The sequence below is a fragment of the Narcine bancroftii genome, chromosome 1 (assembly GCF_036971445.1).
Source record: "Narcine bancroftii isolate sNarBan1 chromosome 1, sNarBan1.hap1, whole genome shotgun sequence".
In the NCBI taxonomy this organism is placed as follows: Eukaryota; Metazoa; Chordata; class Chondrichthyes; order Torpediniformes; family Narcinidae; genus Narcine; species Narcine bancroftii.
The window spans coordinates 250,879,657-250,904,873 of record NC_091469.1 but is presented as its reverse complement, the minus strand read 5'-3'; the positions used below and the strand labels follow the sequence as shown (position 1 = coordinate 250,904,873).

Genomic DNA, 25,217 nt, shown 5'->3' with positions numbered 1-25,217 from the left:
ACATTCTTAAAAGTAGAAGTTATCCACTTAAAACGGAGATGAGAAAAAACTTCTTCAGTCAGAGGGCGGTGGATCTGTGGAACTCACTGCCGCACAAAGCAGTGGAGGCCAGGTCACTGGGGGAGCTTAAGCAGGAGACCAATAAGTTGGGGCATCAGGGGATGTGGGGAAAAGGCTGGCAAATGGAAGTAGGTGTGAGTACAGTTCAGCTGAGGGTAGTCAGCAGCGGGGAGGCCCCTAGTGGCCTGCTTCTGTTCCTTTATCTTGTGATCTTGTGAATGTTTGTGCCCTCCACAGTGAAGACGAATGCAAAATACTCATTTAGTTCTTCTGCCTTCTCCTATTATTTCTCCACATCATTTTCTCGTGGTCCTGTATGGACCCTCTCTTCTCTTTTGTTCTTGATGCTTTTTGTAACCTCTTTGATACTATGTGCTCACCCATATTCATACTTCACCACTTTCCTCATGAGCTTTTTAGCTTCCTTCTGTAAGTTTTTCAAACTCCCCAATCCTCTATCTTCCCACTAATTTTGATTTGTTCATCTGTCATTAATTTATTTTATGGCAGGGCAGGCTTTTCTGGACTTTTCTCCCGAAGTGTGTACACCCAGAAGAGTGAGCAGGAGCTGGAGGCTGGGGAGTTCTGGAGCTTCATACAGGATGGGCACTTTGGCCAATTCCTCTTTTATTGCGGGTCACCTGGTCAGTGTCAGGCTCCTGCTTGGCATTACAAACAAGAGATTTCACAGAATGCAATCCCAGAATAGCACAGAGCAGATTCAGAGACAGAAGGCTCTCCTGGGCTGGAATCCAATGGTGGCAGATGCCTTAAATCAGAAAGAAAACCAATGGACAAAGCCCAAGGTAAAAGAGACAATGCTGGAAATAATCACTCACTCAGACAGCCTCTGAGGTGAATGAAATGCAGGAATCGTCCCAGATAAAAAATACCCCTCTTTAGAACTGACACGGAATCTTGGATCTGAAACATTAAGTATCATTGATGCCTCATGACCTAATGTGCGCTTCTAGCACTTTCTGTATTTATTTCAGATTTCTAACATCTGCAGCATTTTTTAACATTTTGCCTCCTCCGAGAGACGCGGCATGTCACACCTCAGAAAACAGGGGCAGGGAGAACCTTGGGCAGCCCCAAACTGGTAACACAGGCTGGCTGTAACGGAGCAAAGGAAGCAACCAAGCCCAACTGAGCCCTGGGGTGACCCAGGCCCTCGAGAACTGGGACAGCCCAAGACAGCTGGAACTGGGGCGACACCCATTTGACTGTTACCCTCAACAATACGTATACTATTTAGAATACTGTTCGGGGGGTGGGGTCGATCTACCAGGGATGTTGTAGTGGTCAGGTCTCTGGCACAGAGATTGGGCCTTCAGCACAGAAAGGAAGGGGGAAGAAGGGAAGAGCAGTGGTGATTGGGATTCGCCAGTTTGGCGAACAGATGGGAGATTCTGCGAAAAAGAGTGAGTCTCCCGGATGGCATTTTGCGTCCCAAGTGCCAGGGTCAGGGACATCTCAGATTGAGTCCCCAGCATTCTGAAGTGAGAGGGTGAGCAGCCTGAGATCTGGTCCACATTGGGGCCAATGACATAGATAGGAGTAGAGATGAGTTCCTGAAGAGGGAATGTAGGGAGTTAGGAAGGAAGCTGAAAAGCAAGGTCTGAAGGGTGGTCAACTCAAGATTGCTGCGGAGCCATACGCCAGTGAGGGTAGGAGTAGGAGGTTTCAGCAGATGAATGTGTGGCTGAAGAGTTGGTGCAGGGGACAGGGGTTCAGGTTTGTGGATCGTTGGGACCTCTTCTGGGGAAGGTCTGACCTGTACAAAAAGGACAGGCTGCATCTGAACTGGAGAGGGACCAATATCTTGGCAGGCAGGTTTGTTAGTGCTGTTGGAGTTTAAACTAGTTTAAACTAGTAAGGCAGGGGGATGGGAATCAGAATGAAAGTGCAGGGAATAGGGCAAACAGTGAAAAGGATGGTGCAATGTGTTGTGGGTTTGTGAGGAAGGACAAATGGGAGGAAGCAGAAATGTAGTCAGTTGGAGGGTTTGAAATGTGTCTGTTTCAATGCCAGGGGTGTTAGGAATAAAGGAGATGGACTTAGAGCACAGATCAGGATGTGGAATTGCGATATGGTGGCCTTTACAGAGAGTTGGGTGGTGGATGGACAGGACTGACTGATCAAGGTACAGGGGTTTAGGTGTTGTAAAAGGAACAGGATGGGAGGTAAGGGAGGGTGGGGAGGGGAAGTAGCATTACTGGTCAGGGATAGTCTCATGGCTGTTGAAAGGGCATACGCAGTAGAGGGAGTGTTCACTGCAGGGACGGCCAACCTAGGGTGCATGTGCCAAAAGTGGGGAATTGCACCCTACTGGTGAAATCAAAACAGACTCAAAAGCCTCATTAAGGTACGTAAAGTTTATCTTGTTTTTATATTAAATCAATATGTCATGTAAAAATGCTAAATATGTCTGTACTGTAGCGGTTGCACTACCACGAAATGTGGAAAGAAGACACACGCCCAAGCCTGATTTAATGCACTGGCAGTTCTTCTTATATTCTCTCCCCGCTGCTGACGACAGGAGTGATGTCACAGCAACACCGGCCTCGGATTGGTCAGCGTTCCCGCCCTTTCTCGTTGGTTCCTGCCGAGTTGGTGGTCACTGGGACGAAGGTCGTTGGCCCCCTCAGGGTACGCATGGTCGCTGTATTCACCGGCCATCTTGTGTACCGGGTCACATCCCAGTTAGCGGGCTGCTGCACAACCCCCCCTACCCCCAAAACCAGTGATTGGAGCACTGTCTGTTGCTTTAGGTGGCCTATCTCTGCATCACAGGTGCTGGGTGAAGACAATTTGGCTAATGTCCAGATGTACTGGTTTGTGGTGGTCGATAGCGAAGTTTCTTCTTTACTGCCGATATCCAGCACATGTCAATCTGGTGTGTCTGATTACTTTATAAGGTCCCTCATATGGTCATTGCAGGGGTGTCCGGTGTGCCCCTCTGAATGAAAACGTACTTACAGGTCTCTAGGTTTTTGGGGATGTAGGACTTAGCCTGGCCGTGCGGCGGACACTGCAGAAGGGTTAGAGTGCCCAGTTTTTTCCCCAGTTTAGTCAATGAGGCCATGGGGTCCTCTGGGTCCTTGGTGGTGAAGACCCTGAATTGCCTGCCTTCCAAAAAAATACCTCAAGTATCTGACTGCTAGGTACAATACTAAAGGCTCTGTATTTGAGTTCGGGTGGCCAGAGGTGCCTGCTAAAGAAGGTCAGAGGCTGCCAGTGCCCTTCGATTAATTGCTCCCCCTATCACTGTGTTGGAGGTATCACTGTGAGAGCAGTTGGCACCTCTGGCCTGGGCTGCACCAGAAGGATAGCATTGGCCAGTACATCCTTTGCCTTCTGGAACGCCTCCAGTCTCATTGTCCCAGGTAATGTCTTTATTTTTCCCCGCCATGAGTGCAAAAAGTGGGTGCATGATGTGGGCCGCTGCTGATATGAAACGGTGATTTAAAAATTAATCATACCGGTGAGTTCATGCAACTCCTTCACTGTGCGGGGCTTGGCGGAACGCCAAACAGCCTTTACCTTTTCGGGCAGAGGTTTCGCTCCGTGCCTGTAGATTCAATGCCCCAGGAAGTTGATCGTTTCCAACCTAAACTGAAACTTAGCAGGGTTTATAGTTAATCCGAATCCTACAGCCAGGCACACAGTTGCCTTAGGTAGGGTTCGTGCTCTGTGTGATTGCAGCTGGAGATGAGAACATCGTCCAAATAGATGAACGTGAATGGGAGATCCCGGCCCACCACATCCATCAGCCTCTAGAAGGACTGGACTGCGTTATGGAGTTGAGGTGGGGGGGGGCAGGTAACTTGGCCTCCCCCAGGGGCGTGATTTGGGAACTTATCACTGCCCTTTAAGGTCCACCAGCAGGCAGTGGGTTCACAGAAAGATGGTTCCCAGGAGAAGTTGCACCACAGCCACAATCATGAATGTTCATGTGAACTGGTTGCTGCCGAAGTGGAGGGAGATGGTGCGAGTACTGAAAGTTCATATGATAGTGCTGTTCGCTGCTCTCCATGCTGGGCCCGGCTTGCCGTTCCAGATGTTGTAGGTTGAGTGGAGAGGGAGAACACTTATTTTGGCCTTCCTGACAATCCAATACATGGGGGTGGCTGTCACATTGGTCAACCGCCACAGCCATTAATGACGGTTCGCTATGGCGTTTCCCTGAAATGCACAGGATGGGTGGCATCGACAGGCCCCCGCACTCTATTATTGGTGATAATAGCAATACTGTTGGTTCAGGGGGTCCACTTACCTCTCTGTTTGCTTTGGCTTGTGTTACCAGCTGTGTGCGGGGCCTAGCGATCTACTCCACAGAGGTGCCATTTTCTTACCCTGGACAGATGAAATTGGTATGACCCAGAACAGATGGAATTGAAGGGACCCAGAACAGATGGAACTGGAGCAACCCAGGACAAATGGAATGGGGAGATTCAGGCCAGCTGCAACTGGGGTGACCCAGGTCAGATAGAACTGGGGCTACCCTAGACAGATGGAACTGGGGTGACCCAGGACAGATGGAACTGGAGTGACCCAGGACAGATGGAACTGGGGTGACTCAAGACAAATGGAACTGGGGTGACCCTGAACAGATGTTAATGAGGTGACCCAGGACAGAAGGAAGTTGGATCTGGGGTGTATGACTATTTTGTGTCAGCATTCACAGTGGAGGACACCTCTACCATGTGAAAGACAGATGTTATGGATATGATGGGAGGAGAGGACCTGGATCTAATAGCTATCTTAGTGATAGCTATTATATATAGGTTGTACTCAAAAAATCCTGAGGGTCTAAACCAGTGGTTCTCAACCCTTTTCTTTCCACTCACATCCCACTTTAAGTAATCCCTATTGCTCTGTGATTAGTAAGAGATTGCTTAAAGTGGGATGTGAGTGGGAAAGGAAGGTTGAGAATCACTGCTCTCGACCCAATTGTTACTGAAATATTTTGCTTTAGAAAAATTGTCATTGGTCCATTTCCTTTGGAGTAATGAAACCGTGCACATAACGAGTCAATTAGGGATGATTAAAACGGTGGTTTTCAATCTTTTTCTTTCCACCCACATAGCGCCTTAAGCAATCCCTGACTAATCACAGAGTACCGATGGCATAGGGAATACTTAAAGTGATATGAGTGGAAAGAAAAAGATTGAGAACCACTGGACTAAAGAAGGATAAGTCCCTTGGTCCTGATGGAATGCATCCCAGTGTGCTGAAAGAAATGGCAGTAGATATAGTTAAGGCTTTGGTGATAATTTACTAAAATTCTCTGGACTCTGGGCAGGTCCCGACAGATCAGAAGATGGCAAATGACACTATTTAAAAAGGATGTCGGCAAAAAGAAGGCAATTATAGGCCAGTTGGTTTAACAACTGTAGTTGGGAAGCTGCTTGAAGCTCTCATTACAGAAGAAATATCGAGGCAGCGTGGATTCAACAAAGACAGGTCCTGTTTGACAAACCTACTGGAGTTCTTTGAGGATATAATGAGTGTGGTAGATAGAGATCATTGTTTACCTGGATTTACAGAAGGCATTCAATAAGGTGCCACATAAAAGACTTGTACAGAATATAGGATGCATAGAGCTGGGGGTGATGTACTAGCATGGATAGAAACATAGAAACATAGAAGATAGGAGCAGGAGTAGGTCATTCAGCCCTTTGAGCCTACTCTGCCATTCAATGAGATCATGGCTGATCTTAAAGTTCAGTACCCCGTCCCCGCCTTCTCTCCGTAACCCCTAATTCCCTTATACTGAAGAAATATATCTAATTCCCTCTTAAATATATTCAATGTACCTACCTCTATTGCTCTCTGTGGCAATGAATTCCACAGATTCACCACCCTCTGGGTAAAGAAATTCCTCCTCATCTCGGTTCTAAATGGTTTGCCTATTATCCTCGAACCATGGCCCCGGGTTCTGGACTCCCCCACCATTGGAAACATCGCTTCTGCATCCATTCTGTCCAGTCCTGCCAGGATTTTATATGTCTCTATGAGATCCCCTCTCAATCTTCTAAACTCCAGCGAGTACAATCCCAAATTGCGCAATCTTTCCTCATAAGTTATTCCTGCCATTCCAGGTATCAGCCTGGTGAATCGCCTCTACACTCCCTCCATTGCAAGAACATCCTTCCTTAGATAAGGTGACCAAAACTGCACACAATACTCCAGGTGGGGTCTCACCAAGGCTCTGAACAGCTGCAGTAAGGTATCCTGGTTCCTATACTCAAACCCTCTTGATATGAAGGCCAACATACCATTTGCCTTTTTAACCGCCTGCTGTACCTGCATGCTCACCTTCATTGACTGGTGCACAAGAACCCCTAGGTCTCTCTGCACTTCCCCATCTCCCAATCTATTGCCCTTCAAATAGTAATCTGCCCTCCGGTTTGATTTACCAAAGTGGATAACCTCACATTTATCCACATTGTAGTGCATTTGCCATGTTTCTGCCCAGTCCCCCAATTTATCCAAATCACACTGGAGCTTCCTGACCCCCTCTTAGAAGATTGGTTAACCAATAAAAAGCAGAGAGCTGGGATACAGGGGTGCTTTTTGGGTTGGGCAATCAGTGGTGAGCAGGGTGCCGCCGGGATCGGTGCTGGGTCCACAACTGTTCACGATGTACATTAACGATCTGGAGGAGGGGACAGAGTGTATTGTATATGTAAGTTTGCTGATGACACTATATTAAGTGGAAAAATAAACTTAGGCAGAGAATACGGAGAGTTTGCTGAGAGATATAGATAGGTTCAGTGCATATGGCAACTGACGAACAATGTTGGTAAATGTGAGGTTTTCACTGTGGATGGAAAAGTGGAAGATCAGAGTTTTACTTAAATGACAAGGGATTGCAGCCTGCTGACAGGCGGAAAGACTTGGGAGGGCTTGTGTATGAATTGCAAAAAGTTGGTTTGCAGATGCAGTAGGCTATCAAGAAGGCAAATGGAATGTTGGCCTTCATTGCTAGATGGATTGAATTTAGGAGCAGGGTGGTTGTGCTGCAACTGTACACAGTATTGGTGAGACCACATCCAGAATACTGCATATCAAGCAGCCCCAGGCCTGGTGTGGGTCCTTCAGCAACCGAGCCCCTCACTGGTCTGCTGCTGTGGTCTCCAACCCTGTAGGGTTCTCTCCCAGTCTTCTCATTCTTGGTTGTGAGCATGTGGTGGGGGGTGGGGGGTTGTTCTCCCACTCTGGTGTTCCAGACTGATCCGCTGCTCCCTGCTAGAGGTCTACACCAGTGCATATATACTGTAGAAGGTGCTATCTACAAAATGTGTTGCAGGTATTCACCTAGGTTACTCAAACAGCACCCCCTAAAGCCTTGATCAGTCAAGAAAGAACAACAGATGCATCATAAATCTGTCCCCTGCAGAGTTCCCCAAGGGCCACTGTTTAAAAATGAAGGATCTCCCATTAGCTCCTTTTCCACTGGCATCCCAGTTAATTGGCCGTGCAGTGTCCTGGGATAGAAAGCCATTTGTGCCATTTCTACTGGGCCACCCCTAACTGGGACACACTCATCCCCAGGGATCGGAGTGTTCTACCTTCAACTGGAAATGGTAACTTCCTGCTGTCCCTTTTCCACTGGTTTTATCAGCACGCCAGCATCAGTAAATGCCGGGGATGTGAGTAGGGGTAGCGTGAACTGACGTCATTTGATGCCGACATTCGGACAGTGTTCCTTTTACACTGGCCCCTGTCCCAGTAAATTCCCAGTTAATTCCTGGGACAGGGTGCCCATGGAAAAGGGACTAGAGATGATAATAAGTTTATTGTTACCCACAATGTACAATGTACATAAGCCCAAAATTCTCACTTGCTGCAATCGAATGGGTACTTGTAAAGAAAACCATAATAATAAACCAATTGAACTCAATTAAAATAGACAATAAATATTCCCTGTAATCCTGGTGCAAAAAGTGACTTGCAATAATACAGATGGCAGTTTTGCAGTGGTCCCAACAGTCCAAGCAGTCCCTGATTAATTTTAAAAGGGTGGGGAGGCGGGGGGTTCAAGAGCTTGATAGCGTTTGGAAAGAAATTGTTCTTGGATCTCGAGGTGCAGGATTTCAGGCTTCTGTACCTTGTGCCCAAAGGTAGCAGTGAGAAGAGGAGACAGGGGTCCTTTATGATGATGCTGTCTCTGTTGGAGCCTGTGATGGACCTGGCTGCATTTTTAGCTTCTGCAGCCATCTGCATCCCTGGACAACTGAGTTGCCAAACCAGGCTGTGATGCAACCAGCCAGAATACTTTCCACAGTGCACCTGCAAAAGTTTGATGGAGTACTTGATGACTTGCCAAATCTCCTTAGACTCCTTAGAAAGTAAATGCTTTCTTGATGTGCTGGCTCCAGTAAAGGTCTTCTTGAAGGCAGAGAGATGAGGGAACATTCTTTCTCTTGAGAGGTTTGCGAGCTTTTGGAACTAACTTCTTCAAAGAGAGGTGGAAGCATTTGAAAAATACTAGCACAGAGGGAGATCGATTCTTTTTAAAGGGGTGAGGCATCATCGCAGGAGGGCAGGATTGCAAAGCTGAGGTTACAATTAGACAAGTCACAAGTCTTATTGAGTAGTGGAAAGGGCAGTGTGGCCTATTCCAGCTTCTATTTCATTTGCTTGTAAAGCACCTGTTTGGCTGTAGCAAGTAAGAATTTAAGTGGATATGGACATTGTACAATCCATGTGACCATAAACTCATTGTGCAACAGGTTATTTTTTTCTGCTTTTATTCAAGGTATAGGTGAGTTTTTACATTGTAAGGCTTGCATCCACTGAGGGACTGATCAAAGTCATCGACATGTTCATTGTGCTTTCCTTTCTTTTTGTGTAGCGCCATCAATTAGACCCAACGGGACAGAAGTCGAGATTAATAGGCTTTAATCGCTATAAACTTACAGGCATGGCTTACATGCTGTTAGCCCAATTCCAAGGCAGTCCTGAGGGAGGGGATTGGGATCCTGAGGGGGAGGAGCCAACCACAAGAATGCATGTATTACAGTGCTCCACCACAACTTGATCCCGAATGCTTCTATTTTGTGCATTTTATTTGACATTTCCAGCATCTGTGGGATTTTTAATGTTTGGCAATGTCCCTCCATTTATTGGGTGGGCTGGTTACAGGGTGGCTGACATGCTCTTCCTGAGAATCTGTGCCATGGGACAGATTATATGGTGGGATGTTCCCTTACGGTCTGTGAATCTCCCTGTGCTACAGATGATATTACAACAACATGACCAGATTATGTTGGTGAATTGTTAGTAGGGTGTGTTCTGAACTGGGTCACTGCAGATTTTTATGATAATGCACAGCATAACCCAATTTATTTGCTGGGCTATTTGATGTGCAACTTACTCGTGTGTTTGCAGGCAGTGACTGATGAGATGCTGGTCGACAATCCATGAAGTGAGGGCTCCCTGTTCCGTTCGAATTACCAATGTGAAATCTCTCCACCCTCCCCCCAACTTTCCAAAGCCCAGCATCCACCTTCCTCCCCCTCCCCCCCCACAAGAAGTTCTATCCCAGGGGTCACCAACCTTTTAATTTTTAATTTAGACATGCAGCAGGTTAACAGGCCATTTCGCACCACAACACCAGGGGTGTCGGTTAATTGGGTGGTATGGATTTGTGGGCTGAAATGACCTGTTTCTGTGCTGTATGTCTAATTAAAAAGGTTGGCCACCCCTACAAGTCTATCCCCTCCTTCCCAACACTGCCATTTGCCAAGAGGTTCTCGGTCTCCTCCCCACCACCTCTTATTTCCCCTCACCCCTTCGTTGCCCACTCTCTTTTGCCTGAAGATATCCTTAACACCCCCCCCCCCCCACTTCCTCACTGCCCCACTTTTGCATCCCTACCTGACCTCAAAAGGTTCTCTGTTGGCTCATCCTTTCCCCTCCTTCCCACCAGCCCTTTTCCCCTTTCATCTCCCTTCAGCTCGCCCCCTCCCTCCTTGCTGCCAGCACCTCACCATGTTAATTGCACTTTACCCTGCTAGGGAAACACTGTCACATGGATGTTGCTTTGAATTATTTGCTTTGCAATGACATTTCTGTTCTGTGTCCCATTCTTCACATTGGGCAATATCTTTTCAATGGAAGTGAAAAAGGGGGTGGGGTGAAAAGGCCCGAGAGAATGCTGGAATGGGATAGGACATTGTTCTGCATCAGTGAACAGAGGACGCTGTTCGGGGATCAGGCGGAGAGGCTCGGCCTGAAGCTGTGGTACAGCAGTTCGGATGTGAAGTCGACTGTCTGCAGCCCCAACTCGGCACAGCGCAGCTCGACAACGAGGAAACGTTGGCCAGTCTGGCTGGACAACAGCCTGGGATCAGGAAACGCCAAGGTCTGTGCAAGCCTCTCTCTCACATCACCTTCCCACCATATCCCGGTCTGACTGACTGCATACGTAGTTCCCTCCCCCTCCCCTCTTTCATCCCACCTACCCCCCTCTCTCCCCATCTCCTCCCCTCTTTCATCCCACCTACCCCCTCTCTCCCCATCTCCTTCCCTCTTTCATCCCACCTACCCCCTCTCCTCATCCTTCCTCTTCCCCCTCTCCCCTCTTTCCCTTCCTCTTCTCCTCCCTTCCTCTTCCCCTCTCTCCCTTCCTCTTCCCCTCTCTCTCCCACCCTCTTTCTCGTCCCCAAGGGGTGTGTGTGTGTGTGTGTGTGTGTGTGTGCACCCTCCGCCCCCGCTCCTGCTCCCGTGTGTGGCTATGTCTCCCTCCCAGTCCTCCACTGTAGCCCGGCTGCTGCCTGGTTTTGCTCACTCCCCTCTGATTCCGAGGCTGCCAGGGCTCGGAACCGAAGTGAAGGCAGCGGGTGGCCGTTTTGCCACTGACGTGCTGCCTCCCTTGGCGAGACGCCTGTGTTGAAGGGGAGGCAGCGCATCGGGAACTTCCTGCTGTGAGTGGCGAGGGGCCGTCCAGCCTTCGCGATGCTCATGTCCGCTGGGCTCTGCTGCGAATTGCTGGCATATTTTCTGTGCTTTTGAATTGCAGGCAGATAATTTCCCTTGGATGCAAAGTAAGGCTTTGTGCAGAGGCTAAGTCCAAAGTCTACGGTAAGTGGGGAATCTCCGTCTCCGTCCGTCTCCCTCCGCCGGGGGCTGTGCCCCGTTGCCTGACTTTTCACCTACTTTCTGAGGCCAGCGCTGATTGCAGGCAGCCGGGCCAGTCATGTCGTCAGTTTCAAGTCGGCCACTTTCTCCACGAAAACCTGAGCAGGAGGGGAGGGAGGGGGTCTTCTCTAGCTACATCCATCATCAGTCTTTTGCCCAGACTAGGGGATCTGTAACCAGGGGACATGGGGGAGACTTTTTTACATAGAGGATTTAGATTTTTTTAAAAATTTAAACAACAGGCCATTTCGGTCCATGAGTCCGTGCCTCCCAATTTACATCCAATCAACCTCCACCCCCAGTGCGTTTTGAACGGTGGGAGGAAACAGAGCCTCACAGTGCGGGATTCGAACCCCGGTGGAAGGAAGCCAGAGCCTTCTGGGGAAACCCACAGGGAGAGCTCCTCACAGACAGCGCGGGATTCGAACCCCAGACCCGATCGCTGGCGCTGTAAAGACATTGCGCTAACCCCTGTGCCAACCGTGCCACCCAATTCATGATGGGTGTTTGGAACCAGCTGCCAGAGGACGTGGTTGAGGCATGTACTATTGCAACATTTCAGAAATAATTTGACAGATGCAGGAGTAGGACAGGAGTGGAGGGCAATAGGCCAAATGTCGGTAGGTGGGACGAGTAGGGGTGGGACATTTTGGGCAGGTTGGGCCGAAGAGCCTGTTTCCATGCTCTGTGACTCTCTGGAACACAGCAGACTGAAGACTCAGGAATCAGAAGCCAAACACGGTCTGCTGGACAAACTCAACAGGGTCGAGCAGCATCCGTAGAAGAAAACAAACTGTTCGACACTCCAGAAACGTTGGCCATTCTTTCTCACTCACTGATGCTGCTCAAAGAGCTGGAACCTGTGTCTCATAAAACAACTCTTCCCCCTCAGCCCTGAAACAATTCATTTACAATGGTCCTAGATAGAAAAAGAAGCAGGAATAGGCCATTCGACCCCTTTCCCTGATCATTCTCACCCTTCCTATCAGGAAGAAGATTTAGGAGTGTGAGATCACACATCCCTCCTCCGTTACAGGAAACTGTAACGCTGGTGTTTATTTCAAGAGGAATAGAACATTAGAGGAGGGATGTGATGTTGATTTGCGGGGGAAGTTTCTTGCCCATTGTTATCAGACCCCTAAGAACATCTAGTTAACATCCAAAAAAAAACCACTCCATCACTCTTTATAGTGAACAAACTCAGCAACTGAGCCTCTCAGGAAGATAATTCTGGGTTTCTCCTCACCCCTTCTCTTGAAGGGCTGGCCTCATTTTCCAATCTGGGCACCCCCAGCAGAGTGAAGGGACCTCCTTTCATCTAGCCTGTAAGCATTTTATACGTTTCATCCAAAGTTCAGGGGAGGAGGGGGAATGATGAGAGAAATGTTTTTATTTGGAGATTTTCATAGAAACTTGAAATGCAAACCATAAATGGTGATGGAAACAAATCCAACAGTAGCTTTCAAAACAGAATCCTATAAATAGGTGGCACTAACTGGACCACAGCTGGAACATGAGGTGCAGGTCTAATCCTCTACTGCAGCAAAAGTAGAGTGCTGCTGGCCTCTCTGGAGAAGTGCAGTTGTAAGGAGAGAGTGGCAATGACAGGATGGAAACAGGCCATCTTGGCCCCTCTAGTCCACACCGATTTAAGTCCCACCTACCAGCTCCCTGTCCATAACCCTCCAATCCCCTCACATCCATGCACTCATCCAACCTTCTCTTAAATGACAAAACTGACCCTGCTGCGACCACCTCTTCCAGCAGAGATGAGTGAAGAAAAGTGAAGCATACAAAATAGTGATGGAAATAGGAAAGTACCAGTTTTCCCTGAGCAGAGGGGTACAACACCAGGGAGCAGCACAATTAGTGCAACGTCATTACAGCGGGAGTGAAGTGAGCTCGAACCTGGCATTGTCAGTCAGGGATTTGTACATCCTATGTGTGTCTGCATGAGTTTTCCCCATGTTGTCTGGTGTCCTCCCATGTTCCAAAGACGAACGAGGTTGGTAGGTTAATTGGAGGTAATTGTGTGTCATGGTGGAAGGGATAGAAGGGAGAAGAGGTAGTGGGCTCTTTTTTTGAAAATTTTATTTAACGTTTTCCATACATGTAATAATATCCAAGTACAAAATGTGACTGAAATATTAATATCAAATCTATTACATGATGATATAAACCCCAACCCCCTCCCCCCACAAAACCAAAAGAAAAAGAGAAATGAAATAAGTAGAAAATAAGAAAAGTAAGAGAGTGGAATAGAAACGTGGTTTGCTGCAAGTTCCCTCTCACCACACGGAATTAATCATAATATTTCAAGGAGGTTAAAGTTTGAGGCTTAAGGAAAAGGTCCATATATTAATTCCCTTAATTCTGAATAGCTGCCAAATCTTAAAAAAAATACATAATGTTTATTTCTTAAATTATAAGTGATCTTCTCCAAAAGGACTCAACTATGCATCTCTGCATTCTTACATTCCAAATAGGGATCTGATTTCCATGTTGCTTCTATATATTTTCTTGCTTCTGCTAAAGCAATCTTTACAAATTGTCGTGGGTTCTAGACCACAGAGCCTGAACGAGTGGGATAGGCAGAAACCCCCATCGTAATTAATCTGTACTAGGTGGGTATGCAAAGATTAAGACCCACAGGCAATGGATCAAGTGCTGAGAGGTCGTTTTGTGGTGAGACAGATAGGATGGGTGAAGGGCCTATTTCTGTCTCAATGTTTCTGTCAAGAAGGGAGAGAGGCAGGAGAAAGGAAATTATTGACCTGTGAGCCTGATATCAGTGGTTGGGAAGATGCTGGAGTCAATTGTCAAGGATGAGGTTACGGAGTACTTGAAGACACATGTCAGGATAGGCCAAAGCCAGTATAACTTCTTTAAGGGAAAATCTTGCCTGACAAACCTATTGGAATTCTTTGAGGAAGTGACAAGCTGGCTGGATAAAGGAGATACAGTGGATGTTGTGTATTTGGATTTTCAGAAGGCCTTTGACAAGATGCCGCACATGAGGGTACTAAACAATAGCCCGTGATGTAACAGGACACATACTAGTGTGGGTAGAGGATTGGCTGATTGGCAGGAAGCAGAGAGTCCGAATACAGTCGCCAGTGGTGCTCCACAGGGACCGGTATTGGGGCTGATTCGCTTTATGTTGTTTATTAATGGAATGGCATATTATGGAATGAATAGCCTTATGGCCAAGTTTGTAGATGATACGAAGGTAGGTGGAGGAGCAGGTGGTGTTGAGGAAAGAGGGAGGTTGCAGAAGGACTTGGACAGATTAGGAGAACGGGCAGAGAAGTGGCAAATGGAATACAATGTCAGAAAGTGGACAGTCATGTACTTGAGCAGAAAAAAATTAATGGGCAGACTATTTTTTAAATGAGGTGAAAATTAAAAAAAATTCCCAGATCCAATGGGACCTGGGAGTCCTCGTGCAGGATAGAGGCTGAAGATAAACTTGCAGGTTGAGCCGGCATGGCCTGTTACCGTGCTGTGTGTCTAAGTGGTGAAGAAGGAAACTGTAACGCTGGTGTTTATTTCAAGAGGAATAGAACATTAGAGGAGGGATGTGATGTTGAGGCTCTCTAAGGCACTGGTGAGATGTCCCTTGGAGAATTGTGAGCAGTTTTGGGCTCTTCATTTAAGAAAGGATGTGCTGATGTTGGAGAGGGTTCAAAGGAGGTTCACAAGGATGATTCTGGGAATGAGAAGGTTATCATATGTTTGACGTCTCATTGGAATTTAGGAGAACGAGGAGGGATCTCATTGAAACATATCAAATGTTGAAAGGCGTGGATAGAGATGTAGAAAAGTTGTTTTCCATGGTGGGAGAGTCTAGGACAAGAGGGCGCAACTTCAACATTGAAGGGCACCTTCAATGCGTAGGAATTTATTAAGCCAGAGGGTGGTAAATCTGTGATATTTGTGGTGTATTTAAGGCAGAGATTTATAGGTTCTTGATTAGCTGGGGCGTCATAGGTTATGGGGAGAAGGCCAGGCCGTGGGGCTGTGTGGGGAAACGGATCAGCTCATGATCAAATGGCAGGGCAGACCCAATGGGCTGAAGCCTGTTTCTGCTCCTATGTCTTAATAGTCTGAAATAGAAATGGTTCCAGAGTTTTGGTGAAATGGGATTTATAGGATCATCCTTGCAATGTATGGAGCTGATCGCCTATAGAGAGCCGTAGGTCCACATTGAAACACTGAAGGCTGGCGAGGCTGGAGTCTGAAGCTAAACACAATCAGCTGGAGGAGCTCAGTAGGTGAGCAGTTTCATTTTAGGAGAAAAGGAATGGTTGATTTAAAAAAAAATTGTACTAGGCCATGCCAGCCCACGAGCCTGTGCAGTTCAAATACAACAATTATCTGAGGATCTGATAGTTCAGTGGTGAGAATACTGGCCTTGTAAGCCCGGGGTTGGAGTTCATTTCTTGCTGGGGCCTCATTTCTCAATGTAGTATTATGTGACAATAATGGAACCTTTACCTTTTTTACCTTCTTTCCTACAATGCCCATTTATTTTGAAGGCTGGGAGGAAACTGGAGCCCCTGGAGGAAACCCACACAGACACTAGGGGAACGTACAAACTCCTTACAGACAGCGCTGGATTTTAACCCTGGTCTCTGATGCTGCAACAGTGTTGCACCAACTATGCTGCCTGATGTTTTGGGCTGGAACCATTCCTCAGGTGGGGGGGGTGAGGGAAGAAGAGAGGGGGTAAAGAGAAGGATGGAAGAAGAGAGAGAGGTGAAAGAGAGAGGAGAGGGGTTAGAGGAGGGTGGAGGATGGGGAGGAGGGGGGACAGGGAGGAGGAAGAGGAGAGAGGGACAGGGGAGAGGGAGGAAGAGGGGGGGAAGTGGAGAGCGAAAAAGAAAGAGACCGGGCAGGCAGACAGACATCGGGTCACTAGTGCTAGTCTTGTGCTAACTATACCATCCAGGAAAGTTGTTTCATTTGTCCCTTTCCTGAATGGGATTATCTGCTGGCAGCAGAGACCAGAGTTCATGTTGTAAAAGATTAAAGTCTAAAAATGCTGTGAGTGTAGTAAAAGCACAAAAAAAAACGCTGCAGGTCACGCCGTGTTCATATAGATAAAGATATATATTAACAACATTTTGGGTCTGAGCTCTTCTTAAAGGTGGGGTCAGGCACAAAACCTTGGTTATATATCTTTACCTCCTATCAACATCATGTGACCTGCTGATTTCCTCCGGCGATTTTGTGTGTTTACTGAAATTCACGTTACAAGGTGGCTGCACCAACCCCAAGCAGGATACGCAATTTGCGTATGGTCAATATAAACAGGAGATATTGCCAGAAAATCTCAATCCTGGATTGGTGGATGGTGACATGATTTCAGGTGAACGAGTGCATCCCAATGTCCAACACACCGCAGACTTTGGAACTGATAAACAGCAGGAAGGACACAACATCAAATTTGGTGCCAAGCTGCATACCGTAAAGCCTATAAAAGTGTTCAGGATTAGAATTTAGACTATCATTCTGGGAACGGGGATGCTGTATCATCGCACTCTCCTCTTGAAGGGCCTGGGCCCCGCAAGCTGAGCAGCTTCTGAAAAATCACAGCGTCAGTCGGAACAAATTAGCAAAAACCTGGAGATGCTGCAAATGTGACCTGAAAATGCGGGGAATACTCGGCAGGGGCAGGCAGCATCTGTAAAAAGAGGAGAAAAGAACATCTTGATGTAGGGTTCTGGACCTGAAACCATGCTTGCTGAATGTTTCCCAGCCTTTTGCAGTTTTATTTTCAGACGGGGAGAAAGAAAGCCTTGAGCAACAGATAGCCAGCCAGCCTTGTATCGGTGGCCGAGGTGTTTGATGATGCATGGAGGTCAAAAGACCATGCTAAGCAACAGGTGTAGGCGTTGCCAAAATCCCACTCCCCCCCCCGCCCAACTTCTAGGTCAGTAGCTCCTGGATGTTGCGATTGTGAAGAAGGGTTCATTCCTGGCTGGTCTAGTGGAGGTTGATCAATAGTTTATGGCCAGGGATAGTGTATTTGAAATCAGATCATTTAAATACCTTCCCAAAGCAGTTGGATATATGCAGTGTGGAAACAGGCCCTTCAGCCCAACTTGCCCCTCACAGACCATAATGTCCCATCCACACGTCCATCTGACTGCGTTTTGCCCATATCCCTCAACCCATCCAATTTACATTTTCCTTTAGCATTGCAGTAGCACCTGGCTCCATCACCTCCACCATCAGCCCATTCCAAACATCCACCACTCTGTATAAAAAAATCAGCTGCTGAGTCCCTAGCTGGTCTGCTGCCGTGGTCACCGTCTCCTTGTCAACGAGGGATGTTCTTCCGGTTCTGGTGTCCTGCGCCGGTCCAATGCTCCCCTGGAGTCTGCAATCCCTTGTGGCCACTGCCGTGCACAGGCAATGCCATCTCGGGGATTTCTATCCATGCATTCTGACCAGCCTGCAGAGCTCCTCCAACAATTCTTTCTTTTGTTGTTCACAACATCACCTGTCGTTACGTTTCTCTATTTTTCTTAATATATATCCTTAACTTGAATGTACATACCCTTTACAACTAGATAGAAAAGTTACTAGTAACATCTGAATATAATGTAACAGCTGTTACAGGGGTTCATCCCACAGCCCGGCACAGCCAATGCAAAGGCTGTGTGAGGATGGTACTAGACATCAGGGACTTCGCAAAAGCACTCCAAACGCCAGAAGCCTTGTATGGTCCAAAGTGGTTCACATAATTGGCCTTAGGATAACCTTTTCTGATGAAGGGTTTCAGCCCAAAACCTCAACCATCTATTTATTCCTTCCACAGATACTGCCTGACCCACTGAGGTCCTCCATCATTTTGCCTGTTGCAATTTTCCAGCGTCTCTCTTCATAATAAATGTACAGAATCAATAACACTACGAATATAAAAGGAAAAAACATTTTTTATTTGTATTTATTTTTAAGTTTAAGCTTGAAATTTAAAGTAAAATTCAGAACAGCAGTGAGTTTTTTTAGATAACAGTCCATTTTGGCCCATGAGACCATGCCACCCAATTACCTACAACCCCAGGTACAGTGGGAGAAACCAGAGCCCCTGGGGAAAACCCACACAGGGGCACAGAGAGAACGTGCAAACTCCTTACACATTCGACCCCCGGTCCCGATCGCTAGCGCAGTAAAGGCGTTGTGCTAACCACCTTGCCAAACGTGCTGCCCAGCTGTGATGTGAAGGCAGTGGATGGCAATGTGGAATTGGTGTGAGTTGATGATATGAGTAGCAGGGAAAGGAAGATAACAGGTGGGAGTTATCAAAATGAAGGGAACTACAGTTGCCATGCGAGAGTTCAATGGATGATCCAAACTGGTAAAAATATTGTTAAAGATTTTGTGGAACATGTCAGAGGTGACTTTTTAGAGCAGTGAATTGCGGAGGCTACCAGAGAGCAGGCTATTTTAGATTTGGCCTGATAGAATGAGGAAGGATTAATAAGGGATCTTTTCCTTAAAGATCCTCTGGGCAGGTAGTGGAGGATGAACACCAGTGTCTTCAATTTGAAAAAGGAGCAGGTCTCATGATTGCCTAATGTGAGCTGTTCAAGTGTGTGAGCTACACTCATCTAGGTGAGTTCAAGTTCATTATCATCTGACCATACAACCAGAGTTTTTCCGGACCACGGTGCACAGACATACTCACACAATACACAGCGTGTAAACATAAAGATATAATTAAATTTAAAAAAAAAAAATATATATATATATATTCAGATTACCCAGTTACAGGATACTGTAGCCTGCGGGAAGAAGCTATTTCCCAGCCTGGCAGTCCTGATTTTGATGCTCCTGTTCCTCCTTCCCGATGGAAGAGGGTCAGAGATACTGTGAGCTGGATGGAAAGGGTCCTCTATAATTCTTTGAGCCCTGTTTAAGTGTCACTGCCGGTGAATGTAGTCAATAGACACCAGCAATCTTTTTCGGCTGTTTTGATGATCTTCTGTAGTGATGTCCAGTCCGATGCTTTGCAGCTACCAGACCACACAGTGATGCAGCCAGACAGGACGCTCTCAATCGTGCTCCTGTAAAATGTTGTTAAGATGGGGGCTGGTAGCTTTGCCCCAGGGTCAGCGCTATGGGGGGGGGGGCATCCGCAGGCATTTCCCCCTCAAATGAGGGGCAGTGCCCCCCCCATACGGTCGCAGCCATCCTTGGCCTTCAGACCTGGCTCCACTCTCTCCCACGTCAGTACCACCTAGGTTGATACACACTAGCGACTCTCCACCCGGCCCTGTCTGCGTCAAGCATCAGTAGTATCTAATGACCCTTGGCACAATAAAAGGATCACCCTCGTGTCCCACATTGGAGGAGTGGAAGGTATTAAATACAGGTAGATCTCAGCTAGCATGCGCCCCCTGGGTCGACAAGTAGGTCCCAGCACGCACCCCCCCCCCACCCCACTGAAAGAGCCCCCTCTAACACACAAATCCCCTCCTCTAACATACACTCTGGTACCAACCCTGCCCTGCCCTCCTCAACCTCCTTAGGTGCTGCTGCCCCTTCCAGACTAATGAGGAGGTGTCGTTGGTCCAGGAACAGGTCATCCTTTCTATGCACACCAAGGAACTTTGTGCTCTCCATGACATAACCATTGATGTATAATGGACCTTCCCGCGAAGTCCACAATCATCTCCTTTGTCTTGTTCAATTTGAGCCTTGGGTGGAGAACCAGCTAAGAGACAAATCAGTGCGGGAACAGTGGCGGATATTCAAGCAGCTGATCTATAATGTTCAGCAAGTGTGCATCCTAATTCAATAGAGGAATTCAGTGAGAAAAATGAATGAGGTCAAGGTCAAAAACCAGGGTGTACTAAATTGCAAGGGCTGGTGGGAGGGCAGAGGACTTGGTATGTGTGGTTAATGCAACGATATTCCAGCGACCAAGTTCGAATCCGCCGCTGTCAGCAAGTGCGTTGTCCCCCTTACCTGCGTGCGTTTTCCCTGGGTGCTTGGTTTCCCCTCATCCTCCAAAATGTCGGGTTATTTGGGCGCCACAGATTTACTATAAGAGAAAATGAATTTTGAGAGGTAACTTAAAAAAACAAACTGTAATAGTTTCCACAGATGTATAAGCAGGAAGAGGGTAACGAGTACATTTTAATTTAATTTTGAGGTACAGCAAGGCAACAGGCTTCAGACCATGAGCCGGTACCAACCAAATACACCTCTGTGACCAATTAACCTGTTAACCCCTACGTCTTTGAATGGTGGGAGAAACCCAAACTCCTACAGACCGCGCCAGATTCGATACTGGATCAGTAGCATTGTAATAGTGCTGCACACACTGTACCATTTACTAAATTTACCGAGACTGGGCTAACGCTGAATTCCAATGGACACATTGTGACCTCAAAATGTATAGGGTGCCTCATCAGGGAGGAGAGGGAGAGAAGGCACACAGAGGGGGAAAGCTAGGGGAGGGGGAGGTGTCTGCAGAGTGACATGCAAAGTGCTCGGGCACTCAGCCGATCAGGTAGCATCCATGGAAGGCGAGAGACTGTCGACTTTTCGGGCCAGAGCTCTAATAAAAGGTTGGGGCTGGGGCTGGGGTGAGGGGAAGGGACAGAGGACATCAGGTAAGTTGGGGGGGGGTGGGGAGGAAGAGAAAGGAGCTAAGATGTGGGAGGAAAGATGTTCTGTGATAGGAGGAAAGATTGGAGGGGGGATGTGAAAATAGCAGGGGGAGGGTTAAGTGGAAAGTGGAGAGGTCAATGCTGATTGCGTCTGGTTGGAGATTGCTGGGCCAGGATATAAGATATGGTTCCTCCAATGTGTGAGTGGAGGTTAGGGAAGAGTGCAGGACATGGAGAGGGCAATGGGAGCTGCGCAAGTTGGCTGCAGTGGCAGGTGGGGAGGGGGTTGGACTTTTTGAGCTCTCCTGGGGGTTGCTGCCAAACTCTGGAGCCTGGCTGAAGTGGGGGCCCTCCCTCGTGGTGCTTTCAATTGCCAACCAGTCACTTTCAGGCTCTTCACTGCCCTAGTTTCCACGGTGTAATGAACACCCTCTGGGTATCCGATCCCTTCACCATCAGTGCACTGTGCAACGCACAGGAGTGCTGGAGACACTCAGCAGGCCAAGCTGCACCGATAGGAAGTAAAGGGTAACCAATATTTTGGGCCTGAGCTCCTTCACCAAGGTAGGTTAAAAACAGACGGGCGCCTGATTAAAAAGGTGGCGGATGGGTGGGAGGAGCAGTGGCCACAAGTAACAGGTCATGGGTGAATGCAGGAGGGAGGGTAGAGGAGAAAAAACACTGAGAAGTGACATGGGAGAGGGAAGGGGTTGGGGAAGGAGGGAAGGAGTCAGAGAAATGGGGAAAGAGAGTGACTCTGGGGAGGGGGTTAACTGAAACTGGAGGTGTCGATGTTAATGCTGTCTCGTTCGAGACTAGCCAGACAGAATATTATGCGTTGTTCCTCCAGTCTGCGGGTAGCCTCTGAAGGGAATTCTGTGAGAGTGTCTCTCCCTCTCTCTATTCCCTGCTCTCTTCAAAAGTGGCCGGCTGTGTCCTGCCAGAGTTGCAGCTTCTCTGTGCCCGTGGGAGTAACTGGAGCAGGACGGCTCTCTGCTTAACGTTGCTGGCATCCTTTGCCGTTCCATGCGCAGAAGCCTGCTGCCTCCTGCTGGTCAGGTCAGGGTCCGCATGTGCACCAAGACTGTTAACTGGGCATCCGTCTCTTTCAGGGCTGACATCTCAAGATGGCGGAGGCGCATCAGGCCGTGGCCTTTCAGTTCACCGTCACCCCAGACGGAATTGACCTGCACCTCAGCCACGAGGCCCTGAAACAGGTTTACCTGTCGGGGCTGCGGTCTTGGAAGAAGCGGTTCCGCCGGTACAAGGTAAACAAACCTGTGTCTGGGCGGGGGTGGGGTGGGGTGGGGTGGTGGTGGGGTGGGGTGGGTAACATTGTTTCTGTCAGGAGACACCGAATGAGCCATCATCAACCATACTCCCCGCCCCACCCCCCACATGTAGGGGCACCGGTCACTCCACTCTGGGGCACTAGTTTCCCACACCTCCGTTGATCTAGCGCCTGCTCAGTCCACTGATTATAAGAACTCTGGTCTCACCAACACCAGCTGTATACTGTTTTCCAGCCCTGGTTTCATCAACACCTACCATCTTCAGTAGTCCAGACTCCCAATATGATCAGTACCCGAGGCCCTGATGGAGTCCCCCCTGCTCGCCGTTGGTGCCCTCACTGGTCCTGACCCCTTATTCCGATGTCAGGTCCAGCAGCCTGTGTGCTGGGTGTGACTCCCTCACTTCCGAGCCCCCTCACTGCGCTCAAGTTGACACCACCAATGCCTGGCAATGCTTTAAGTACTCTATAAAATGGGCTTAGTAGGGATAGGTGCTAAATAATCGTGGGGCTTGTGGAGAGGGCCTTTGGGTAATGTCTGGCTTGTCTTTGCTGAACTGTATGTCAATATCTCTCTGTTTTTCTCTCTCTCTCTCTCTCTCTCTCTCTCTCCATAGAATGGGATCCTCACGGGGGTATATCCAGCCAGCCCCTCTAGCTGGTTGTTTGTGGTGGTATCCGTGATCGCTACGATGTATGCCCGTGTTGACCCGTCCCTAGGAATGGTTGAGAAGATTAGGGGCCATCTGCCTACCAAGTAGGTGCTAAAGAAGCTTGCTTTCTGCGCTCCCCCCGCCCCCCCACCCCCATCCAAAGGATACTTCCAAGTATCATTTACTGGTCCATTAACCCCTTTTTTCCCCTCTGGCAGTGGTTACCTGTCCAATCAAAGTGAGAACATCCTGAGTGGTCTGCTCTTCGGCACGGGCCTCTGGATCGCTTTGGTCTTCACCATGCGCCAGACTTTGAAGCTGCTTCTGTCCTACCACGGTTGGATGTTCATCCAACATGGCAAAGCCCCAGCCAGTGTCAAGCTCTGGATGGTGAGTCTTATCCCTCTGGAGCCTGGAATTTCTTACCCTCGATTGGAGCTGTGGAGAAGCAGTGGAGTTTGCTTTTGCAATCTGCACTCCTCCCTGCCCCCCACCCCCAGGGCTGGGCTCCTGGAATCCAGAGAGGTTACTGGGAAGCAACCAATAAAGAGGGCCCCCTCCAAAGATTCTCAATTGGGACCAAGTGAAAATTGGGGTGGGGGGGTGGTGTTAGCAGCAGTCACCCAAGGAATGTGATGGCCATTCTCAGTCCCTTAATAGACAGAGTACTTTAATCAAGGGATAACCAAGGAAATCCAGAAGCAGGTGTCGCTTTCCAAGCAGATAGGTTGGTTACCTTACAGATTTGTAGTGGAGGGTTGGAATTGCATCTGATCTTCCACATGATCTCGATTAGTTGTTTTCTTTCTGGGTCAGGATCTCCTGGAATTAGGATGGGATGATTGGGATAGGATGGGATAAATTGGGTTTAAGTCTGGGTCAGGATGGGATAAATTGGGTTTGGATATGGGATTGGATGGTCTGGGTCAAGATGGGATGGAATGGGATTGGGTTTGGGTCTGGGATGGGATTGGGTTTGGGTCTGGGATGGGATTGGGTTTGGGTCTGGGATGGGATTGGGTTTGGGTCTGGGATGGGATTGGGTTTGGGTCTGGGATGGGATTGGGTTTGGGTCTGGGATGGGATTGGGTTTGGGTCTGGGATGGGATTGGGTTTGGGTCTGGGATGGGATTGGGTTTGGGTCTGGGATGGGATTGGGTTTGGGTCTGGGATGGGATTGGGTTTGGGTCTGGGATGGGATTGGGTTTGGGTCTGGGATGGGATTGGGTTTGGGTCTGGGATGGGATTGGGTTTGGGTCTGGGATGGGATTGGGTTTGGGTCTGGGATGGGATTGGGTTTGGGTCTGGGATGGGATTGGGTTTGGGTCTGGGATGGGATTGGGTTTGGGTCTGGGATGGGATTAGGTCTGGGATGAGATTGGGTTTGGGTCAGGATGGGATGGGATTGTGTTTGAGGGTGGGGTGGGATGGTCTGGGTCAGGATAGAATGGGATTGGGTTTGAGACTGGGTTGGGATGGGATTGGGACTGGTTTGGGATGGGATTGGGTCTGGGTTGGGATGGGATTGGGTCTGGGTTGGGATGGGATTGGGTCTGGGTTGGGATGGGATTGGGTTTGGGTCTGGGTTGGGATGGGTTTGGGTCTGGGTTGGGATGGGTTTGGGTCTGGGTTGGGATGGGATTGGGTTTGGGTCTGGGTTGGGATGGGATTGGGTTTGGGTCTGGATTGGGATGGGATTGGGTTTGGGTCTGGGTTGGGGTGGAATGGGTTTGGGTCTGGGCTGGGATGGGATGGCTTGGGTTTGGGTTTGAGTCTCACAGTTTGGTGCCCCTTTCCCCATTCCCTTGAACTTAATTCTGGAAGCTCGTTTTCCCTTCTCCCCACAGTTGATGGTAAAGATCTTCTCTGGGCGTAAGCCACTTACCTACAGTTTCCAGACGTCCCTGCCCCGACTGCCTGTGCCAGCTGTGAGGGACACCATGAGAAAGGTATGTGCAGCTTCCCACTGTAGCTGCTCCAAACAGGAATGTGTCCGAAATGCACGAGGAAGCAGCTGTGGGTTTACGTGCAAAGTAGATTCACCTGCTCCTTATATAGATAATAAACATTCAAGGTTATCCTAGTGTAAAAAAACAACTGATTCTGCCTAGTGTAGACAGTCCTGTTGTGCTGCTAGATCAGTGTCTGATCAGTGTAACAAAGGTGACTCTCAGGAGCCTGATAGTTGTTGGAGAGAAATGGTTCTTGAACCGAGATTCAGAGTTGATCTGAGGAAGATTTTTTTTTCCACTCAGGAGATTTTTAATTTTTAAATTTAAATTTAGATATACAGCACGGTAACAGGACCTCTCAGCCCACGAGCTGGTTCTGCCCAGTTATACCCAGTTACCCTACAATCGTTTGTACGTTTTGAAGGGTGCGAGCCCTGGGGAAAGCCCACGCAGACACAGAGTGAACGTACAAACAGTGCGG

General features: G+C 48.3%; 1 protein-coding gene across 5 annotated transcripts in view; it reads left to right on the top strand.

Annotated features, from left to right (window-relative positions):
• Positions 1 to 10,152: 10,152 nt before the first annotated feature.
• The window catches only part of LOC138741114 (carnitine O-palmitoyltransferase 1, liver isoform-like), a 30,571-nt gene continuing 15,506 nt past the window's right edge, over positions 10,153 to 25,217 (top strand). The window contains exons 1-6 of one of the 5 annotated variants that reach the window (XM_069894710.1): positions 10,153 to 10,438; positions 11,096 to 11,157; positions 21,953 to 22,108; positions 22,749 to 22,888; positions 23,003 to 23,174; positions 24,632 to 24,733. In XM_069894710.1, coding sequence (XP_069750811.1) covers positions 21,968 to 22,108; positions 22,749 to 22,888; positions 23,003 to 23,174; positions 24,632 to 24,733 — 555 coding nt within the window. In that variant the 5' untranslated portion in view covers positions 10,153 to 10,438; positions 11,096 to 11,157; positions 21,953 to 21,967. Of the gene's footprint in view, positions 10,439 to 10,596; positions 11,158 to 21,952; positions 22,109 to 22,748; positions 22,889 to 23,002; positions 23,175 to 24,631; positions 24,734 to 25,217 lie in introns of those variants that run through there. The other 4 variants (XM_069894685.1, XM_069894708.1, XM_069894706.1 and 1 more) reach the window with 4 other exon arrangements.